The sequence below is a fragment of the Engraulis encrasicolus genome, chromosome 14, assembly GCF_034702125.1.
Source record: "Engraulis encrasicolus isolate BLACKSEA-1 chromosome 14, IST_EnEncr_1.0, whole genome shotgun sequence".
NCBI classification, from domain to species: domain Eukaryota; kingdom Metazoa; phylum Chordata; class Actinopteri; order Clupeiformes; family Engraulidae; genus Engraulis; species Engraulis encrasicolus.
In genome coordinates, this window is record NC_085870.1 from 30,338,041 (window position 1) to 30,355,855 (window position 17,815).

General features: G+C 43.5%; 2 protein-coding genes across 2 annotated transcripts; both read left to right on the forward strand.

Moving 5' to 3' along the window:
• The first annotated feature begins 3,555 nt into the window (after window positions 1-3,555).
• Window positions 3,556-10,835, forward strand: LOC134462386 (translocon-associated protein subunit alpha-like). Its single transcript, XM_063215391.1, has 9 exons — window positions 3,556-3,682; window positions 4,473-4,594; window positions 4,811-4,904; window positions 5,650-5,777; window positions 6,466-6,600; window positions 6,743-6,819; window positions 7,221-7,299; window positions 7,982-8,081; window positions 9,834-10,835. The coding sequence occupies exons 1-9, from the start codon at window positions 3,613-3,615 to the stop codon at window positions 9,899-9,901; spliced, it is 873 nt and encodes a 290-aa protein (XP_063071461.1). The 5' UTR covers window positions 3,556-3,612; the 3' UTR covers window positions 9,902-10,835.
• A 559-nt stretch (window positions 10,836-11,394) lies between these two features.
• LOC134463451 (neuritin-like) lies at window positions 11,395-14,950 on the forward strand. The gene is made up of 3 exons (XM_063216648.1): window positions 11,395-11,443; window positions 12,534-12,681; window positions 14,689-14,950. The coding sequence occupies exons 1-3, from the start codon at window positions 11,395-11,397 to the stop codon at window positions 14,948-14,950; spliced, it is 459 nt and encodes a 152-aa protein (XP_063072718.1).
• The last annotated feature ends 2,865 nt before the right edge of the window (window positions 14,951-17,815 follow it).

Sequence of the window (17,815 nt, forward strand, 5' to 3'; positions counted from 1 at the left end):
ATTAGCACATCCTTTGCAAGGGACCAAATTACCCAATAATACAAGACACGGTAAAGTGTATCTTAATTAACTTAATTCACTAAGATGTGCCTAGATATGCATATCATATTTTCAATTGTATCCAGGGGAAAACAAACAGCTGCTCAACATTACCTTCTTGTGGTTGAAAACAAAACTGCAAGATGTTAAGGAATAAGGAGAGAGAGAGAGAGAGAGAGAGAGAGAGAGAGAGAGAGAGAGAGAGAGAGAGAGAGAGAGATGGTTGGCAATATTATATCTTAGTATACACAGTTCATATTGTTAGGAGAAGAAATATTTTCCATTTAAGCAGGGCTGTGTGTAATGGTCTTGGAGCATCAAACTGAAACAGGGCTTCAGTGCCTTGGAGATGCAAGAGTGCCCTACTTTGTACTTTGGTATAAGGTTATTTTATTTAGACCATATGAAAGATGTAGACTATTTATGAGTAGAATATTACAGAAGCAGATGCAACAATATAACTGTTTCGGCTGAGGCAACAGTACAAATGACAATGAAAAGTGCATTTGGCATTCTTATCACACCTTCCAGTATCACTTCACCGTCCCCGAACGAAATCGCAAAAAGTGCAATTAGTCATTACATAACAGGCTTGGGAGCATCTTCTCACCAATGAGTCACTTTTCCATATTCATAAGTCCCCCTCAGGTATTTTTAGCATGCACCCACCCCGCAGGCCCAGGGTTGGTCAATGTCAGTGTTGTATCCAGTGTAGGGCAGCGTGCAGGTCAGACATATAAAAAAGTGGACTGTGTGCCATCTGCTGCCCCTCCCGTACATCTGTGGGTGTACTGCACGAGGTCTCATTCACCAGACCTTGACAGCACCACAGGGTTGATTAATACAGCCGGATTGGCCTGGCTCTACTGAAAGTAGCCTAACACATAGAGGTTTTCTTCAGACTAACAAAATAGTGTGTCCAAAGTCATTTCTGTGGTTCATCAACATGTTTATTGAGGTAAAAGGCACCTCTAAATTCATGTTTAGGGCCTCCATGAACTATAATCATACAAGTGCAGAAATCATACTGGTTCCTCCTGTACTTTCCTGTTGCTTGTGGCTTCATCATGAAGCCAGTCTTGATGCCATTTTATGTTCAAAGTTTTATTCAATATCTCACAAAAGCACACTTTAAACGTCATGATCTCATTTGCAATTAGGATGTTGAATGCATGGGGACAAGCCCACCAAAAGTTGCACTGCCAAGGTTGAGAGACAGCAGAGAAAATTACTTTTACCCTGAGCCACTTCGTAGGACGCACCACCGAAAAATACTTCTGGCAGAACCCTCAGTGCTAGGACAAAAACCTCCACTAGAGGGAGTCTGGCATTGAATTGTGTAAGTGCCAATGATGAATCACCATTTTGACTTGTGGAGCTGAATTACTTTGGCACCATCCTCTCTCAAGTTGTGTACCTAACCGACAATTTCTCAGGGGTTGCATTTTTGTTGTACTCTAGTGCCAAACTGACACCAAAAAAAAGAGTCTATATACATTTACAAAACTGCAGATCTTCCAAACATGCATTTATGCATATGGACAGTTCAGGAACATAAATGTATGCCCCCCCCCTCTTTGAACAACTACATTTACATATTTAATATGTCTATTATTTGGAAATACAGCACTGTTGCCAAGTATATTTGATATCAGTCAACTGTGGAGCATGAAGTAGGCCTGCTGCTGTTACTGAAATAATGAAACATGTCAAGTTTTGTAATGTTTGTTTAGTGACCTTGATTATTTACTGATTGCTGATAATGATTATACCAATTCAAGGGCAAAACAACCAGAGAGAAATAAGTCAAAAGTCTGGGTAACATTTCCTCCTGAACACACAACTTTGAACGCTTTTTAGCAGTGATTCCCAAACTATGGCCAGGGGCTCTGAAGGTATTCCTAACCGGCCATGGAATCATTTTATAAAATGCGAAATAATATTTATTCGTGATTGCGTGTATTGCTGTTGACTATTTATTTGAATTTGTATTGTTCACGGGGTTAGAGGTGGGCTATGGCGCGAACATTTGCGAAAATTTCAAGTGGGGCCCCAAGTTGGAAAGGGTTGGGAACCCCTCCGCTAGAGAAAAAAAAAAAAAACAAGAACAGGACATCAAAATGACATTTGATTTTTACCTCCAGACCCACGCCTTATGGCATTCTCCTCCAGCAACAAATGGAATTGATTGTCATTAATCATAGGTAGCAAGTCAAGCAAACTGTTCAATGCTGGATAATGAGTAATTTGTCACAACACAAACAAACAAACAAACACCATGTCAATGACACTGATGAAGCATGTTAATGCTTAGCTGGTCTGATGTTGTCAAGACACTGAATGGATTAACGGCCATGTTGGCCAAGAGATCTTCAGGGAAGGGGGAGAAAGCACATTACCATTGAAATTTAGTGTGAGCAAATGTCTTATTCAAATATTTAAGTTATACCACACTAATGTTCAGGTGAGAGGTTGGTGTGGAGATACTGTGGCTAATTGCGAAAATGACTGTCCTTTAGGTAGACTAAGGATGCCAGCGCACTGGGCTTTGTCACTGTCTTGGCTACATTCCCAGCCAAACACTGATATAATTAGCTTATTGACTCATTCTCTCACCCTCCGACTCAAGCTGGTGTGTGTGTGTGTGTGTGTGTGTGTGTGTGTGTGTGTGTGTGTGTGTGTGTGTGTGTGTGTGTGTGTGTGTGTGTGTGTGTGTGTGTGTGTGTGTGTGTGTGTGTGCGTGCGTGCCTGCGTGCGTGGCGTGCGTGTGTGTGTGTGTGTGTCTATGTGTGTGTGTGTGTGTGTGTAAGAGAGAGAGAGAGAGAGGCAGAGAGAGAGAGAGAGAGAGAGAGAGAGAGAGAGAGAGAAAGAGAGAGAGAGAGAAAGAGAGAGAGAGCGCACAATGCATGCAGGTGCGTGAGGTGACAAAACCTACCCCAGTATCTACCTTCAGCAGTCTGTAATTCCAGTCCTCTCAAGGTAGTATACTTGGCTGCAGGAAAGTAACAGGTATTACCCTAGAAGCTATTTGTAGGACGAGGAATGAAACTGATGAGGAAAAGTGGGGTGCTCTAAGAATAGAATGATACTTCAGGGGAGATGACTGAACCAGCTGAAGTCTAAACCCTTGCAAACTCTCCAATTCTCAAGACTGAACCAACTAGAATGCATAACATCATAACATGATTTTTGGGTGCTCTGTAATGTTTACTAATGTTAATTGTGGAGCATATGCCCCTGCAAGGAAGAAAAACCACTATGGATTACAAAGAGACGGATTGAAGATAGGGAGAAAGACTGTGTGGATGATGCAGATATAGGACAGGGAGAGAAACAATATTTAGAAATTGTGTTTTTGCTATTCAGCAATATCCAGACATAACAGTCATATATTGACTTTTTTCCTGGTCCAACTTTTTGAAGTGGAAATCTTCAAACATTTCACACTGCAGGATCCACCTATTGTAGGTCAGTGGGCGTGACCTACAACTTTTTTTAGTCCCACCTCTTCTCGTCCTTCTCCCTTTTTCTTGTAGTTTCAGAGAGGAGACTGACACGCTACACAATATCACAATGTTTCAATTTGGGTCGAAGTTATTACTTGTATTTCTGCTGGCATTTCCATGCGGCCTCGTGTCCATTGGTAAGTTTTTGAACGCATTTAGGTTTTTTCGCTCTTTTCCTAGTTGATTAGTGGGAGTGCTTGCAGAGTCCAGTTGTCTGACTGGCGGTAGACTTTATATTGACGTGGCATAAGTTCCAAGTCTTCATTCATTTGTGTCGCATGCCATTTCCAGATGTTATCCTGAAATATCACATCGCGATTGTTTAACCTTGTTCGCTACGATTTTAAACATGTATCTTAACTGAAACTTTACCTTTTAACAGCAACGTGCTTCATCTTCACTCACATACTGTGGTGACGTGTCCTAAACTATGTAGCCGCTATGTATTGCTACTCATAACTTCTGATACTGTTGCACTGTTCGTCGGCAGTTCTGATCTGTCACACAATAGCGCTGAGAGAGCGGGAAACAGTAACATTGTTTTTCATTTCAGTAAACATTTGGCTGTCTATTCAGTATGGTTCTCATTCATGATGGTTGCCTATGAACTTGATTGTGTGCCTGCCAGACCTCTTTTCAGAAGAAGGCCCACCGTAGTTCTTTAAGAAGTAGGCCTACAGTAGAATATTCACAATTTAAATTAAAAACTGTAACATTAGGCTACTCTTTATGACAAAGTTGCCAAAGCCAATTCTGTTGTCTACCTACATGTTGCTGTAGGCCTAACATTTTAGCTTTAGGCTATACTGTTTTGGCAGAATGCGTGCACACTTTGACAGCCTACATCCAGCTCTTCATGTCTGCATATGCTATAGCCTGTAATACCGCCTCTGGAGTATTGACCCCTCCTGTACTCTTCACTTCTAGGCCATGTATCTGCAGAGGATGAGCTAGAGGACGAGGTGATTGCTGATGCTGCAGTTGAAGAAGAGGAAGAGGACGAGGAGGAAGAGGAAGCAGTTGTGGAAGACCCTCAAGCTTCAGATACAGTGAGTGCTCGTATAAATCAGAACAACGCTGTTGGTGTGGTGGTTGCTCCCTCAGATATAGTGCTATTTAACCAGCTATTTTCCGATGTTTTGATGTCTCCAACCTCAACTCAATCTGGAATACCAAAGCTGTTGCATGGAATGGCACACAATAATTGGAGAAAATAAATAAATATTGTGTGTTGGACTGTAAAATATTCTCCTTGATTGCTGTAGGAAACGGAGGATGAATTAGACGAAGACGCCCCAGCTACAGATGTGACCTCGCACCCTGATGCAGACACCACCATCATCTTCGTTACAGGAGAAGGTGAGCCTTTGCTTTTCATTTTAGCTTCATCATTCAAAATAAAAGTCAAAGTGGACTTCATAGTCAGTTGCTCCATGTATCCAACATTACACAGTGCAATCACATATGTTCCCAGACTCAAAAAAGTGCACCATCTTTTTCATAAATGCATTTGCCACACAATCCATATAGCAACACGAAGCACCCAGCAATTAATTTCCTTACCATGTACCTACATGCACACACTAATTCATACTGATGGCAGAAGGCTACTATGCAAGGTGCCACCCACCACACTGGGAGAGGTGTACAGAACAGTTCAGTGTTTAGCTGAAGGACACAAGTACAAGTGCCCAGTTGGAGCTGGAACCAAGCCAGTGACCCCTCCGACTGCTGGTCATTTGCATTCAGTGCAACTGAGGGCCATACTTTACCCTCTTCCTTTATAACATTACATGACACTTAGCTAACACTTTTGCAGGTGTTGCAAGGTATGGTTATTGGTTTCAGTCCCTGGAGCGACATGAGGTTGGGTGTCATAATTAAGGGAACAAGGGCATGGTGCATGGGCATGGTAGGAGGTGTAGGGAGTGGGATTCGAACCTGCAACCATCTGATCCAAAGACCATCTCTGAAGCATTACTCTATGGCCCCCTCTTCTTCCTTTTCTTCTTCCTCCTCCTCCCCAACCTTATTTTCCTTATCCTACATGAAATCGGTTTGAAGTGTCTTCCACTGAACATTCTCTCATAATGTGTCTCTACAGAGTTCCCAGCCAATGAGATTGTGAAGTTCCTGGTGGGTTTCACCAACAAGGGCAGCGCTGATTTCACCGTCAAGTCTCTGGAAGCCTCTTTCCGTTACCCCCAGGACTTCCAGTTCTACATCCAGAATGTAAGTCTGTTGCATATTGAGGCATGTAGGGTTTTCAGTCTACAACATGTCTAATACCCAACAGGATCTCTCCTCGGCTCGCAATGTATCATAGTCTTTCAGTTTTTATTGCAGTCAGGTTCTCTGACTCCGTTTTGGATAGCACTTGAAGTTAAGGTGAAAGTTGGAGTTATTGCAAAATAGCCCAGGGGCAGGTATATTGCTGCTTACAACAGCTTTGCCACACAGAAGCCAATAAACTCTGAAGAAAATAAATTTGACCTGCTTTCTTTTAAGAGTCCTTCAGGGGTGAAAGAATAGTTGAAGAATATGTTAGAATCCCAGGTTCAACATTGTGATGCTGTAGCTGGACAGCGTTGGGCCAGGAAAATGTACAAATTTTGGAATTTAATCTATGCAACGTTCACCAAATGTTAACAGCTTCTTCTGTTGTCTTGCGGAAAACTCCATTAGGTGTGAAAGAATCGATTGAGCTCAATATAAGCGTTTATTTCTGTACAGAGACACTGTTGCAAAAAAGTGTGTGCGTGTCTGTGCATGCATGCGTGTGTGCTTTTGACAGAAAGTCCATGTTCTATAGACTTTCAAAGCATTCCATATTTTTCAAACTGAAGATAAGCATGTAATAATGTGTATGTGTATGTCTTTCTGTGCGCGTGCATGTATGTTTTGTGTGCGTCTTTGCCAGTTCACAGCCTTGTCCCTTAGCACCGTGGTGCCACCGGAGAAGCAGGCCTCTTTCGAGTACTCCTTCATCCCCGCACAGCCCATGGCTGGCCGCCCCTTCGGCCTGGTCATCCTGCTCAACTACCTAGACGGCCAGGTGAGACCATCAGCCTTGTCTTAATTAGTGTTCAGGTCACACTGCAGGCCGTTAGTGTCTCGCTGAAGCATAAACGCTTTTGGATGGTGCTCCGTGTTTATTTGTGATGACTTAATGGTGCGTTTCGCTGTTGCGGCGACAGGGCAATGCTTTCCAGAGTGCCATTTACAACCAGACCGTCACCATCGTAGAGCTGGATGAGGGACTGGATGGAGAGACGTAAGTCCAGCTTAATAGTCTAGCTTTTTTTTAGTACTGTGTTTTTGGTTGTTGTTGAAGTGTTGTTGTGTTTTTTATGTTGTTTAATGGCTCCATTAGGCCAGCACCTGTTATTTGTGCTGACATATGCCTCTTTTCCTCTGCCGTTTTTCTGGTAGGCCTACAGCTTGCCACAGCACGACTCTGCCACCACTTCTTTCTTTTCGATTGAGCTTTGTCGTGCCCAATCGAAAAGCAAAAAGTAGTGGCCGAATTGCGCTGTGTCGAGCTGTAGGCCTATCAGAAACTGAGAGTGGAAAAGAGGCAATAAAGTACCAAATGCTGCACCAAAGGCTTCTAAAATTATCGCTTTTGCATTTGGAAGGAAATGTGTTTTGAACTCCCCTTTCTCTCTAATGCAGAATGTTCATGTACGTCTTCCTCACTGGACTGGTTGTTCTGATGGCCTTCGGATTGTACCAGGTCTTGGAGTCCCGCACGGTAAGAACTTAAGTGACTATTCAACATCATGAAACGATGATGGGGACGTCCAATCTTCAGTAGCCAAAATTCAGTGCCACATACACGTATAACATTTAGTCCACCTATCCATTAAATCAGATTATTTGATTTTTTGCAAATCATCTAGTCAAGTTGCAAAGTGAATTGGGGAAATCCCCTCTGTTAAGCACATGTGCACACATGATGGAACCAGGTGAAATGGAATGCGTGTTGTTGAATTGTGGCTTTTGTACCCAACAGTGCAACATTGATTAGTAGACAAACTGTAGCAGAGATGAAAATCTGTTTTACAGCAGCTGTTGCACGAGTGCATGTACAGCAAAAACAGACCAGTAGTATGACTGAATTATACATGGGGAAGAATTGTAGGCCTACATGGGGATAAATCAATATTGAAGGTAACAAACGGCATTGAATTAACTTAAAACCCCAAATCTGCTTTTGGACTCATGTCCTCCACTGAAACATATGTCCATTTTTTACATAAAATTCTCAAATGGCATGCGATCGTAATATTCTGCATATACCAAAACAAAAAAAAACATTTTCTTGCTTGTAGGAGATTTCTGTGATGCACCGTGGTGAGAGGTTTTCTTCAGCTTGCTGTACCTGTGTTGAATGAGTGGTCATCTTAACACTGGTGTTCTTTGTTGCATTGCAGAGGAAGAGGCTGGCAGTGAAGGTGGAGACGGGTACCGGTGGCATGGATGATGTGGACATCAGCTGGATCCCGCAGGAGACTCTCAACGTCATGACTCAGAGTAAGTAGAGCATTAAAGCAGAGTCCCTGTGCACAACCACTGTCCAAGTGCTGGTGATGTGCTGTAAAAAATAATCCAAAAAGGGAGATTAAATCACTGCACATTGGTCTTCTTTGCTGGTAATTTATTTGGTAAACGACGCACGCGTTTTGCTGTTGATTCATCAGGGGCCTATTAAAGCTGGTTCAGGAGTAAACCAGGTTAAGAGGTAAATCTTCTAATGCCTGGGGCCTCATTTATCATCAGTTCGTAGAATGTCTTCTAAATTGTGTCTTATGAGTGAAATATAGAATGTTCGCAAGTACCAAAAAATCGGGATTAATCAAACGTGCGATCTATGCACACTTCTGCATGATACTGTAAATCTCACACCTTTCAAATCACTGTGCACGCGCGCATTCGGGGTAATTAGCATCCCGAAACGCCTCCAAGTAACCGTATATGGTATTAAAATATATTCAAATGCCATGTTAATTCGAAGGCGCCACCCTGTTCGACACACACGAATACACGCGGACACACGGGGCAGTCGAAGCGCTGGCGGGAAGTGCGGAGATAGAACCATTTCTGTGGCAGAAGTGGAGGTGCTCTCGACAGGAGGAGGACCGTGTTTCAAAATAAGTAAAAGAAGGAGACACACATGAACGAAAACACTGTAAAATAGCACACTGTCATACTCCATTGTCATTCAATGCAAACTGTAGCTTGCACGGTCAATATTATTTGCAATTTCGTGTTTCTTCCACTCACACGCATGGTCTGAGGTGTGAGGCACATTTCTACGTTCAAGTACATGTTCATAAATCCCACACTTTGCTCAGGAATGATCGCACGCACGCTTTACGCACAGATCTGTGCCTAAGAACGCTTGATAAATGAGGCCCCTGGAGTCTTCATTTTCTTACTCTAGGTTCTTCAATTAGATGATTTGCCTCTTAACTTTACCTGGTTTACACCTGAACCAGCTTTGTAGTACAGGCCCCAGGTTCTCTGATGAACAACATGTTGTTCACCAAATAAACTACCAGCAAAGAAGACCAGTTTGCGGTGATTTTATCCTCCCTTTACTCTACGTAGAGCATTACTTGCATGTCCTAACTACAACTGACTTGACCAAATGTGTGCGAGAGAGTCCACTCCATTCCCTTATTTATTCTCTATTGTGGACTGTCCAAACTGAACACGAATAATAGCAAAGCAACAAGTCTCCTCTCTGTGACTCCTAGGTTATTTTGTCTCGCTGTGTGCTTCTTAAAAGTCACTCAGTTGACATTGACAGCCGATGTACTCGTGATTAGCATGCATGGCATAAAAAGGCTAGGCTCTACGGATTGAATGTGGACATCAGCTGTTCAGTGTTGGCCGCCCAGACAGTCGCTTGCAGTTAATACACGGTGTTATAGTGGGGAGATTAACATGTCTTAGCCTGTCGGAGCTCATTCCAGCGCATTGTTTTCCGGTCATTGTCTCCGGTGTGGAATGACGTCTGAATTTCAAGTCGTATGTGAGGATTTTCTAGTTTACAACTAAGCCACTTGACAGACAAACATGGTAGTAAAAGCGACAGCATGAAATGTGCCATCACCGCCTCTCATGAATAAACACACTCATCTTGTGCCATTCCGCTCCCTCTTTTTCTCCCCCTCTCTATTCCTTTCTTTCTGACCCCATCTTTTCTATCCATCTCTCTATCCATCCTTTTTTCTCCCTCATTCTCCATCTTTTCCCCGTTTCTCTCTGTTCCTTTCTCAGGCAAAGCCTCACCGAAAGCCTCTCCAAGGAAGCGCGCCAAGCGAACAGCTGGCACCACAGACCAGTAAACCACTCGCATGTGCCTCATCGTCTTCATCTCCATGTACAAGTGCTCAAGGCCCCACATGCTGTGTACGCTCCATCCTCCCCCTACAACGACACAACTCTCAACAGGACTGTCACTGTCAGACAAATATCAGTCAACCCAACAGCCGCCCATTAACAACCAATCGCACCACCCCTTTCCCGCCCTGTACGCACTCAGGACTTCTCCATCGCAGCCATAGCACCTCTGAGCTAAGAGATGAGGCACGATGCTCATGGGGAGTCGCTCATATATCCACAGAGGAAATTAGAAGTTTTAACAGATCGTGACTGTTGGGACTGAGCCGTTTTAATCAGTGTGTGTGACCGGTGGCACTGGAGGACTGATGTGAGCCGAGGCTGGGTGATTTCGTCGATCCGTTTGCCAAAAACCAAAGACAGAGGAGGTGTTACAATAATGCCAAATGAATAAAAAGGAAAAAAAGAGGAAAAAAATGTTTGGAATGAATAATTACAACAGCACACTACAGTTCATGTGATTGTTTGAAAGGAAGGTTTCCTTGAATGATGTAATGGCCAATGATGTGGTACAGTACATGTACTTTCCGGCAACTTGTTTTTAAGCTGTTTTCTTGACAATCACAGTCTGATGTAATTTCAAAATGTGTTAAGGTAAGCGGACCAAGGAAGACCTGAGCCATTCCCTTTGTTCATTTATGGACTGATTCCACTCTGTCTCAAGTAAACCCAGTCCGGGCTTATTTATAGGGGTATAATTTTGAAATGTGGGACAATGTTTGATAAAATTCTTCTGAGTGTTTTTTATGACTGTGATGCTGGTTGTGTTTTCCTCATAACATCTACAAGCAGTATTTTTTATGCATAAGAATGTGTCGACATGGGAAATAAGTTCCATTGAAATGGGAAATAAAATGTTGCACTTATGCATTTTCACAAGTGGCCCAGCAGTCTCATCTCTTTGCAAGTGGTTGTGTGCACACGTATACCTCTGAAAATATAATCCTTCTCCAGTCAGGCAATATTTATTCACCAAGGGATATTGTTCTGTAGCCATTTCATTTGTCTCTGATGTGGAGATATAGCAGACAAGGTGATACAGTCAGCACTATGATAAACCCACCGTTCCATCTTCCACACCCGGACGGCGGTGATGTACGCCTGAATAAGTGGTCAGCTTTACGATGAAGGACCATTGATAAACGCTTGACCGGGGGACGGCAACGATGTTATTGGTGCATACCGTAATGAATGGAGCATCCTCCTCCTCAGCGGAAGCGCACGACGGGGCAGCTACTGGGGGGTTGGCACTGAAGGTGTGAACTGAAGCCGCGGTGTGTGAAATGGAGCGGTTTGTGGACAAGGAAACTTCGTTTTGCTGACACAGCGTGATCGCGGGAAAAACACTTGTATTATTGACTATAAGGTCTAATCCGAATTAGCACTCGACTTCTCATCTTTCCACTGATGGCTTGTCTTGCCCTGGGTCGGGTTTGATATGGGATTTATGTCTGCTCCGGCTAGATTTAGTGCCGTAGTTGCAGTAGGTAAGACGCTTCTTTACTGTATGTGCATGCAGTCATTGTCTAGCCCATTTGTGCTTCGTATCAGTATGTGTATGAAATATGCTCATTACGCATGCAATGCAATTTTCAAAGAGAGTGTTGAAATATTTTATTTACTCGGGTTTTTTGTTTTCGTCGTTGGTCAAAGTGTTGCTGTTCATAGAGTGAATGTTACAATTCCAATTGATATTTCCAGAGATAGTGAAATCTCTGTTCTCACGAGCAGGAGACTAAAAATAGTTTGGGTGGGACCTGAGATCCAGCGTCTTAGAGGAAGATCAGGAGACGTATTACGCATGCAATTAATATTTTATTCGCATGCCTTCTTACAGTAATTTCTAGCGCGCCGTCAGGGGCACAAAAAAAAGTAAATTCACGCGCCCACGGCTGATCATTTTCTGCGTATCAGCGCAGCATCTTTTGTTTGATGGGTCACTGACTGACTGCAAAGGTATCAAATTACAGCGAGTCCAGTAAGCTCATACAGCCTACCTTCCACGCAGGGTTCTGTGCGCTCGCCGAACACTTATCTATAACTGTACTCCACCTTTGAACCATCCCGGCGTAGAGCTGACGCGCGGGATTTATCGGATCGCAACAGATACCACATCTCAACTAGGGGAGCTGACAGAAGATCGATGGGATGCAGGGACAAAGATGCGGGCTGAAAGAGGAGGAGGGGGGAGTTAAAGCATTTTACTCCAGCACTCGAATCCTCTCAAGCATGCTGATAGAGATGATACCAGTCTTTGGGGGATTCCTCATCAACTGGGAAGTGAATGGAGAGGTTAACACATGGGCACATGAGATGGGGTGATGTCATGAGGTAAAACAATGGGTGTCAGTTTGTCCTAACTGCAGCATCTCTCCAGCAGCAGTAGCAGCAGCATCTGCAACAGCATCCCTACTATCAAGATGGGCGACTGACCTACTTTTGCCATCTTCTCATTTGTCTTTGAACTCCCCATCTCTTAGACATGTCTACCCCCCTTTGTGTACCCACTGAGTTACTCACTCTGCCTCTCTCTCCCTCTCTCCCTCTCACTGTCTGCATCTGCTGCTCTTGCTTCAGTCCTGTTGGCTGTGGCGCAGGTGTCTGCAAATGCCAAGTGTGAGAACATCTACAAGGACTTCTCGGACTGTGTCCTAGAGCTGGGGGACAGCATGGACAACCAGGACGAGAATGTGACCAGTACCAAAGGCGTGGAGGCTGTCTGCAGGTACCTGACAACTGCTACTTTAGTGAGATAGCCCAGAGTGGGAGGTGTTTTCAGGTATACTACAATGTAGGCAGCATGGAGACATGTTTGCAGGTTGGGCACTTGAGTGTGGTAGGATGGAGGCAGCTAGCAGGTGGCATACAACTAGCTACAGCTGGCCAAAAGTGTGGAGACGGTGTGGAGTCGGTTTACTTTAGAAGCTGTTTACACGTATATGGATCTTTTTTGAAAACGCATTGGTTTTGGCCTTCCTTAGTTTTAAAATCCGAATAGGCCTATCAAAAATCCAGATTTAAAAATATTCCATTTAGTGGGCTAAAACGCACCTGTTACAATGGAATTTTAATTTTTATCCACATACATTACGTTTACACCTAAACATGATAAAAAATATCCACATCTTAAAATATCTGAATACGTGTAAACAGCACCTTAGATAGGTTGGAGGTTGTATGCCACAGTTGGCTTTGGTTAGGAGTTTAGGAGGGGGAAAGCTGAGGCCATAGAACAGTGTTTGCCAACCTTTTTGTATTATGTAACCCTTACCCCTTTTTGTCCTACTCATGCTCTTTACTGTATCTCTTCCTGTATCCCAAAGTGATTATGCTCCATACATTTGCAATTATTAAAATTTTCCATACACTGTACCCTTGGTTGGGAATCTCTGTTCTAGAACATTGGAGGTGTTTAGGCCTAATTGTCCCCTTTGCATGCAAATGCATTAAAGAAACAAAAAAAACCCACAAAACATTAAAATGCCAAAAACGAGCTCGGATTGAACTGTAGAAAAAAACATTTATCTATTTTCTTCCATGATAACAAGGCTAAACCTTTTCTATGAGGCAAAACATTGCAACTGAAACACTTGCAGAGGCAAACGGTAGCCTAGTCCAGAAAATGTGCACAGCACATTAGAACCTCTTTGTGAGAAATCACAGCACAGCCATGTTATCTCTGTGAGACACTTTATGTATAAGGGCGTTCTATGGTACTGTACTCTCAGTGCCTGACGTAGAGAAGGAAAAAAATCAATAAGATTATTAAACGCCGGCTTACATCGAAGGGCAGTGGGAACAAAAAGGGTGAGGTTGAGATCTCGCAGGGACATGGCAGAAATGAACCAAGCTGAGACTGAGTCTTCTAACTGAATAATTTATGACTCCAGCGGATACTGCTACAGTAATGAAATTCAGGGGCCATCTTGTTTTTTTTCTCCGTGTCATTGTAACTGAAATCATTCCAGCAGAGCTAGATTGGAAGATTCACTGGCTTGGCTTTCCTTGTACGGTACACAAAGGCATGAGGCCTACCTATACACCCGCTGACATGATAGGCTACTACTCATGCTGATTCAACCTGAACGGATTTTGTCTTATGAAGATGTTTCTGTCTTGCCGTAAGGTAGTACATGCACGATTAATTCTAATAGCTGGAGATCGGCGGGACATGGCCAATAAAACCTCTCCCCGCGGATGAGGAGGCATAAAGATACAGGTTAAAGGATGATAGAAATAGAGGCAAAAAAGACAGGCCGTTAAACTAAAACAAATGGTGAAACCCAATGGACGCCCACAGTGTACATGGTTAATTTACCAGGGAGATGAATTTGACAATGAGAGGGGGAGAGGGATGAATTGATAGAGGAAGGGAGGGTTGGTGGAAGGGGGCAGGGGAGAGAGAGAGAGAGAGAGAGAGAGAGAGAGAGAGAGAGAGAGAGAGAGAGAGAGAGAGAGAGAGAGAGAGAGGGAGAGAGAGAGAAGGATAGAGTGAATGAATAGGGGATGGAGACAGGATGGAAGGTGGGAGGGCAGGAATAGAGTGAAGAAAGGAGGGATGGAATGAGGGAAGGAGGGAGGGGAGAACGGGAGGAATGGATTGAACAAACGAGGGAGGGGAGTGAAGAAATAATAGGAGGAATAGAGTAAGGGAGGGAGGGAATGAAGGAAGGAAAGGAGAGCCAACAAGGCTCTCGTGCTGTGTAGTAAACTGCTGCTGCTCTGTCCCCAGCCACTGGGAGGCCTTCCACTCCTGCGCGCTTACCGCCCTGTCAGAGTGCCAGGAGGAGGTGGGGCCCATATGGGAGACGTTACGGGCGGACTCCAGGAAGCTCCGCTTCCAAGGCAGCCTGTTCGACCTGTGCAGCCCCAACGCCGCTGCACCCAGCCTGGGCTTGGCCGGGCTCCGCGTGCCCCTGCTGCTACTGCTGCTTCCCCTGGTGGTCCAACTGCTGTCAGGGCTGGGGCCCTGCTCCATCTGGCTGCCCCTATAGACACACACACACACACACACACACACACACACACACACACACACACACACACACACACACACACACACACACACACACACACACACACACACACACACACACACCCAAGCCTACGCCCACACCCATGCCCACACACCCTCGGCATATAGACATACTGCTCTCCTCCGCACCCACGCCATCCATGCACGCTCTATCTATCTATCTATCTATCTATCTATCTATCTATCTATCTATCTATCTATCTATCTATCTATCTATCTATCTATCTATCTATCTATCTATCTATCTATCTATCTATCTATCTATCTATCTATCCCGCCCACCCACCGGGGTGCTTGCTCTCCTCAGCATGGTTTATACATGAGGATGATCTACGCTGGATGAGACACAAGGCGTCGACTATAACTCACAGGAGAAGGAATACTGCGTGAGCAAATTTGTCTTGGGAGCCGTGCCTCGATGTTAAGGATATACAGTATATAAAAAAGAAACAAAATGAAACAAAAAATTGGAGTCGAATGCCTTGGCATTTTTCTGCGTGTTTTTAAAGCTGACGACGAAAAGGTGTTTTAGAGAATGACCCTGTACTGTGACAATCAATGAGTTCTCCCGGTCAAGCACAGCCCCTATTTTCCTCTGAAAGCACACTGATGATGGGATTGGAGTACTTTTAGCTGCTATGACAAGACACCAAAAAGAATTATTTGCATTGTAGAGTTGTATTGTTATATCTATATATAGTGCTAGTATTACCATCCCATGCACTTGAGTAATAACACTTGATGCATTACATCACATGATGACAAAAAACACATTGTTTCCCATTGCATAATATAATTACAAATCAATAAGATAAGTACAAAACATATGCAATTAATACCCTTACAAAAAAAAAATATTAATGTACAGCCTACAATACTTTGTCTCAAGATGACATTCAGCTGCACTCACTGACGTTGAACGTAAAGATCTATACACTCAGCAATATGCAAATTCAGTCTATAATTGAAAGCAAACATTTTGGCAAAGGACATTATGGGGTCACGAGGGACTCTTCGAATTCTACTGAGCATGTGTGCTTTTCACTGTGTGCACAAGTTTTTAATTTCGTGTGATATCCAGATATTGTAGAATCAAAGTCAACCTTTTTAATGCTGTTAGTTGTGGCATGTCCAGCAGTAACTTTACCTGCACCTACTGTACTTGTATCTGACGAAAGCCTGACATTTTAGAAGAAAAAAAAAGTGTGGATGTGTGGGTGCAGGTAAATGGAGTCATTGTTTGAGGAATGCAAAAATTGTGTTATGTTTCTTTGTTTGTTCATCTATGGATTTGTTGTCAGTTAAAAGATCGAGCTACTCTCAGTGTATCTGATGTAAAGGTATCTAGTGACCAAATGTCTTAATTACATTGTATGAATTTAAATGTCTAAATTTGAACTCAAGTGCTTTATCATCAGATAAAATCTGTAAAGAACCATGCTATTAATTTGACTGTTCTTAAAAAAAAATGAAACAGTGACCAACAGTTTAAGGCACGTTGATACATATAGACATTAAAAAAAAGAGATTTATATATTTAAGTGTATTTTATGCTTGTCAAAATAAAGATTGTATGTGCCCAAAGGTTTGTCGTCTATGCGTAACGTTTATCCAGAACTGGGACAATGTAAAGGAAGTCTGCGACACAGCGTGGCTGTCATGTTTGTACACGGGAGTGAGGCGCTCATGTGTGACAGCTGGTGGATCTCAGTGTGACTAAGTGTATGCGTGTTGGTGCTTGCTCTCTAGAATCCATCTTTCAGGCTGTTCAGCGACGGTATTGGGTTTGCTGACAGAAATGCCTGCACAGCAGGGCCAGCTGGTACATAGGTCCTCCTGCAATACTGCCATTGCACATTATTAATTTATATTTTAATTCAGGTCTAAATCTGTATCGACCCCAGCTGAGCCGTTGCAGAAATGATATTATTACTGCAGTTGCTTGTGCACCGTAGTGCAAGGATGAAATTGTCCACCCATTTCATCCTGGTGTTTTTGCTGTAGCAAGTGCAATCTCAGCTGTGTCCAGGGGGTTACTTTAGTAGGAGAATGTGATATTACTCCTATTTGTTTAGGTTGGGAGGCGAGGTGCGAAAACAACCTGACCTACTGCATAATAACCTTCAGGCTTCAACCTTATTGTGATGATGAGAATGTTCTGCTGAAGGAGTTATGTTCTTGTTTCAATGGCAATGCTGCTGTAATGTTGCAGAGACAGATACGGAATGGAATAGAATGTAATTTGAGGAACGATTGAACAAGAACAGGAAGCAACAGATCAGCAAAGACAGGGAGCAACAGAAAATGACTGTAGGCCTATTTTCAGTACAGCGCAGGCAGCACCCATACCAGAGACGGTCTATTATGAATTCAAATAATCTTTGCCCATACCTTACATCTTAGGCTACCTACAGTGAGTGTACATGGGGTCCAAAAAGCGGATATTAGGCAAAGTAGCTCTCTCTCATTGCTATGGGATCCCATTGCACTGCTGCATTTTGAAATGGGGGTGGGTAGTCAGAAACGCACATTTTCATTAATCACATCCACACCCCCCACCCACCTCTCTAGACGGGGTTGGGGTGGGGCGCTAGCTAGCCTCAGGTGCACACAGGGAGTACAAGGCGGCAGTAAATGGCAGACTCCCTGATTCCCTTAATTAGGATTTCATACTGTGTGAAACAGCTGCCCATCAGTCTTTAATTAAAGCGCTTCCATCTGCTGAAAGGCTGTTCATTATAGTGGGGTTGGTGGCGGTGTGGAGCGCGTGCGTTCCTCTTCAGAGGGGGTAAAAGGGGAAGGTTGTAGTCAGAGCAATACCCTT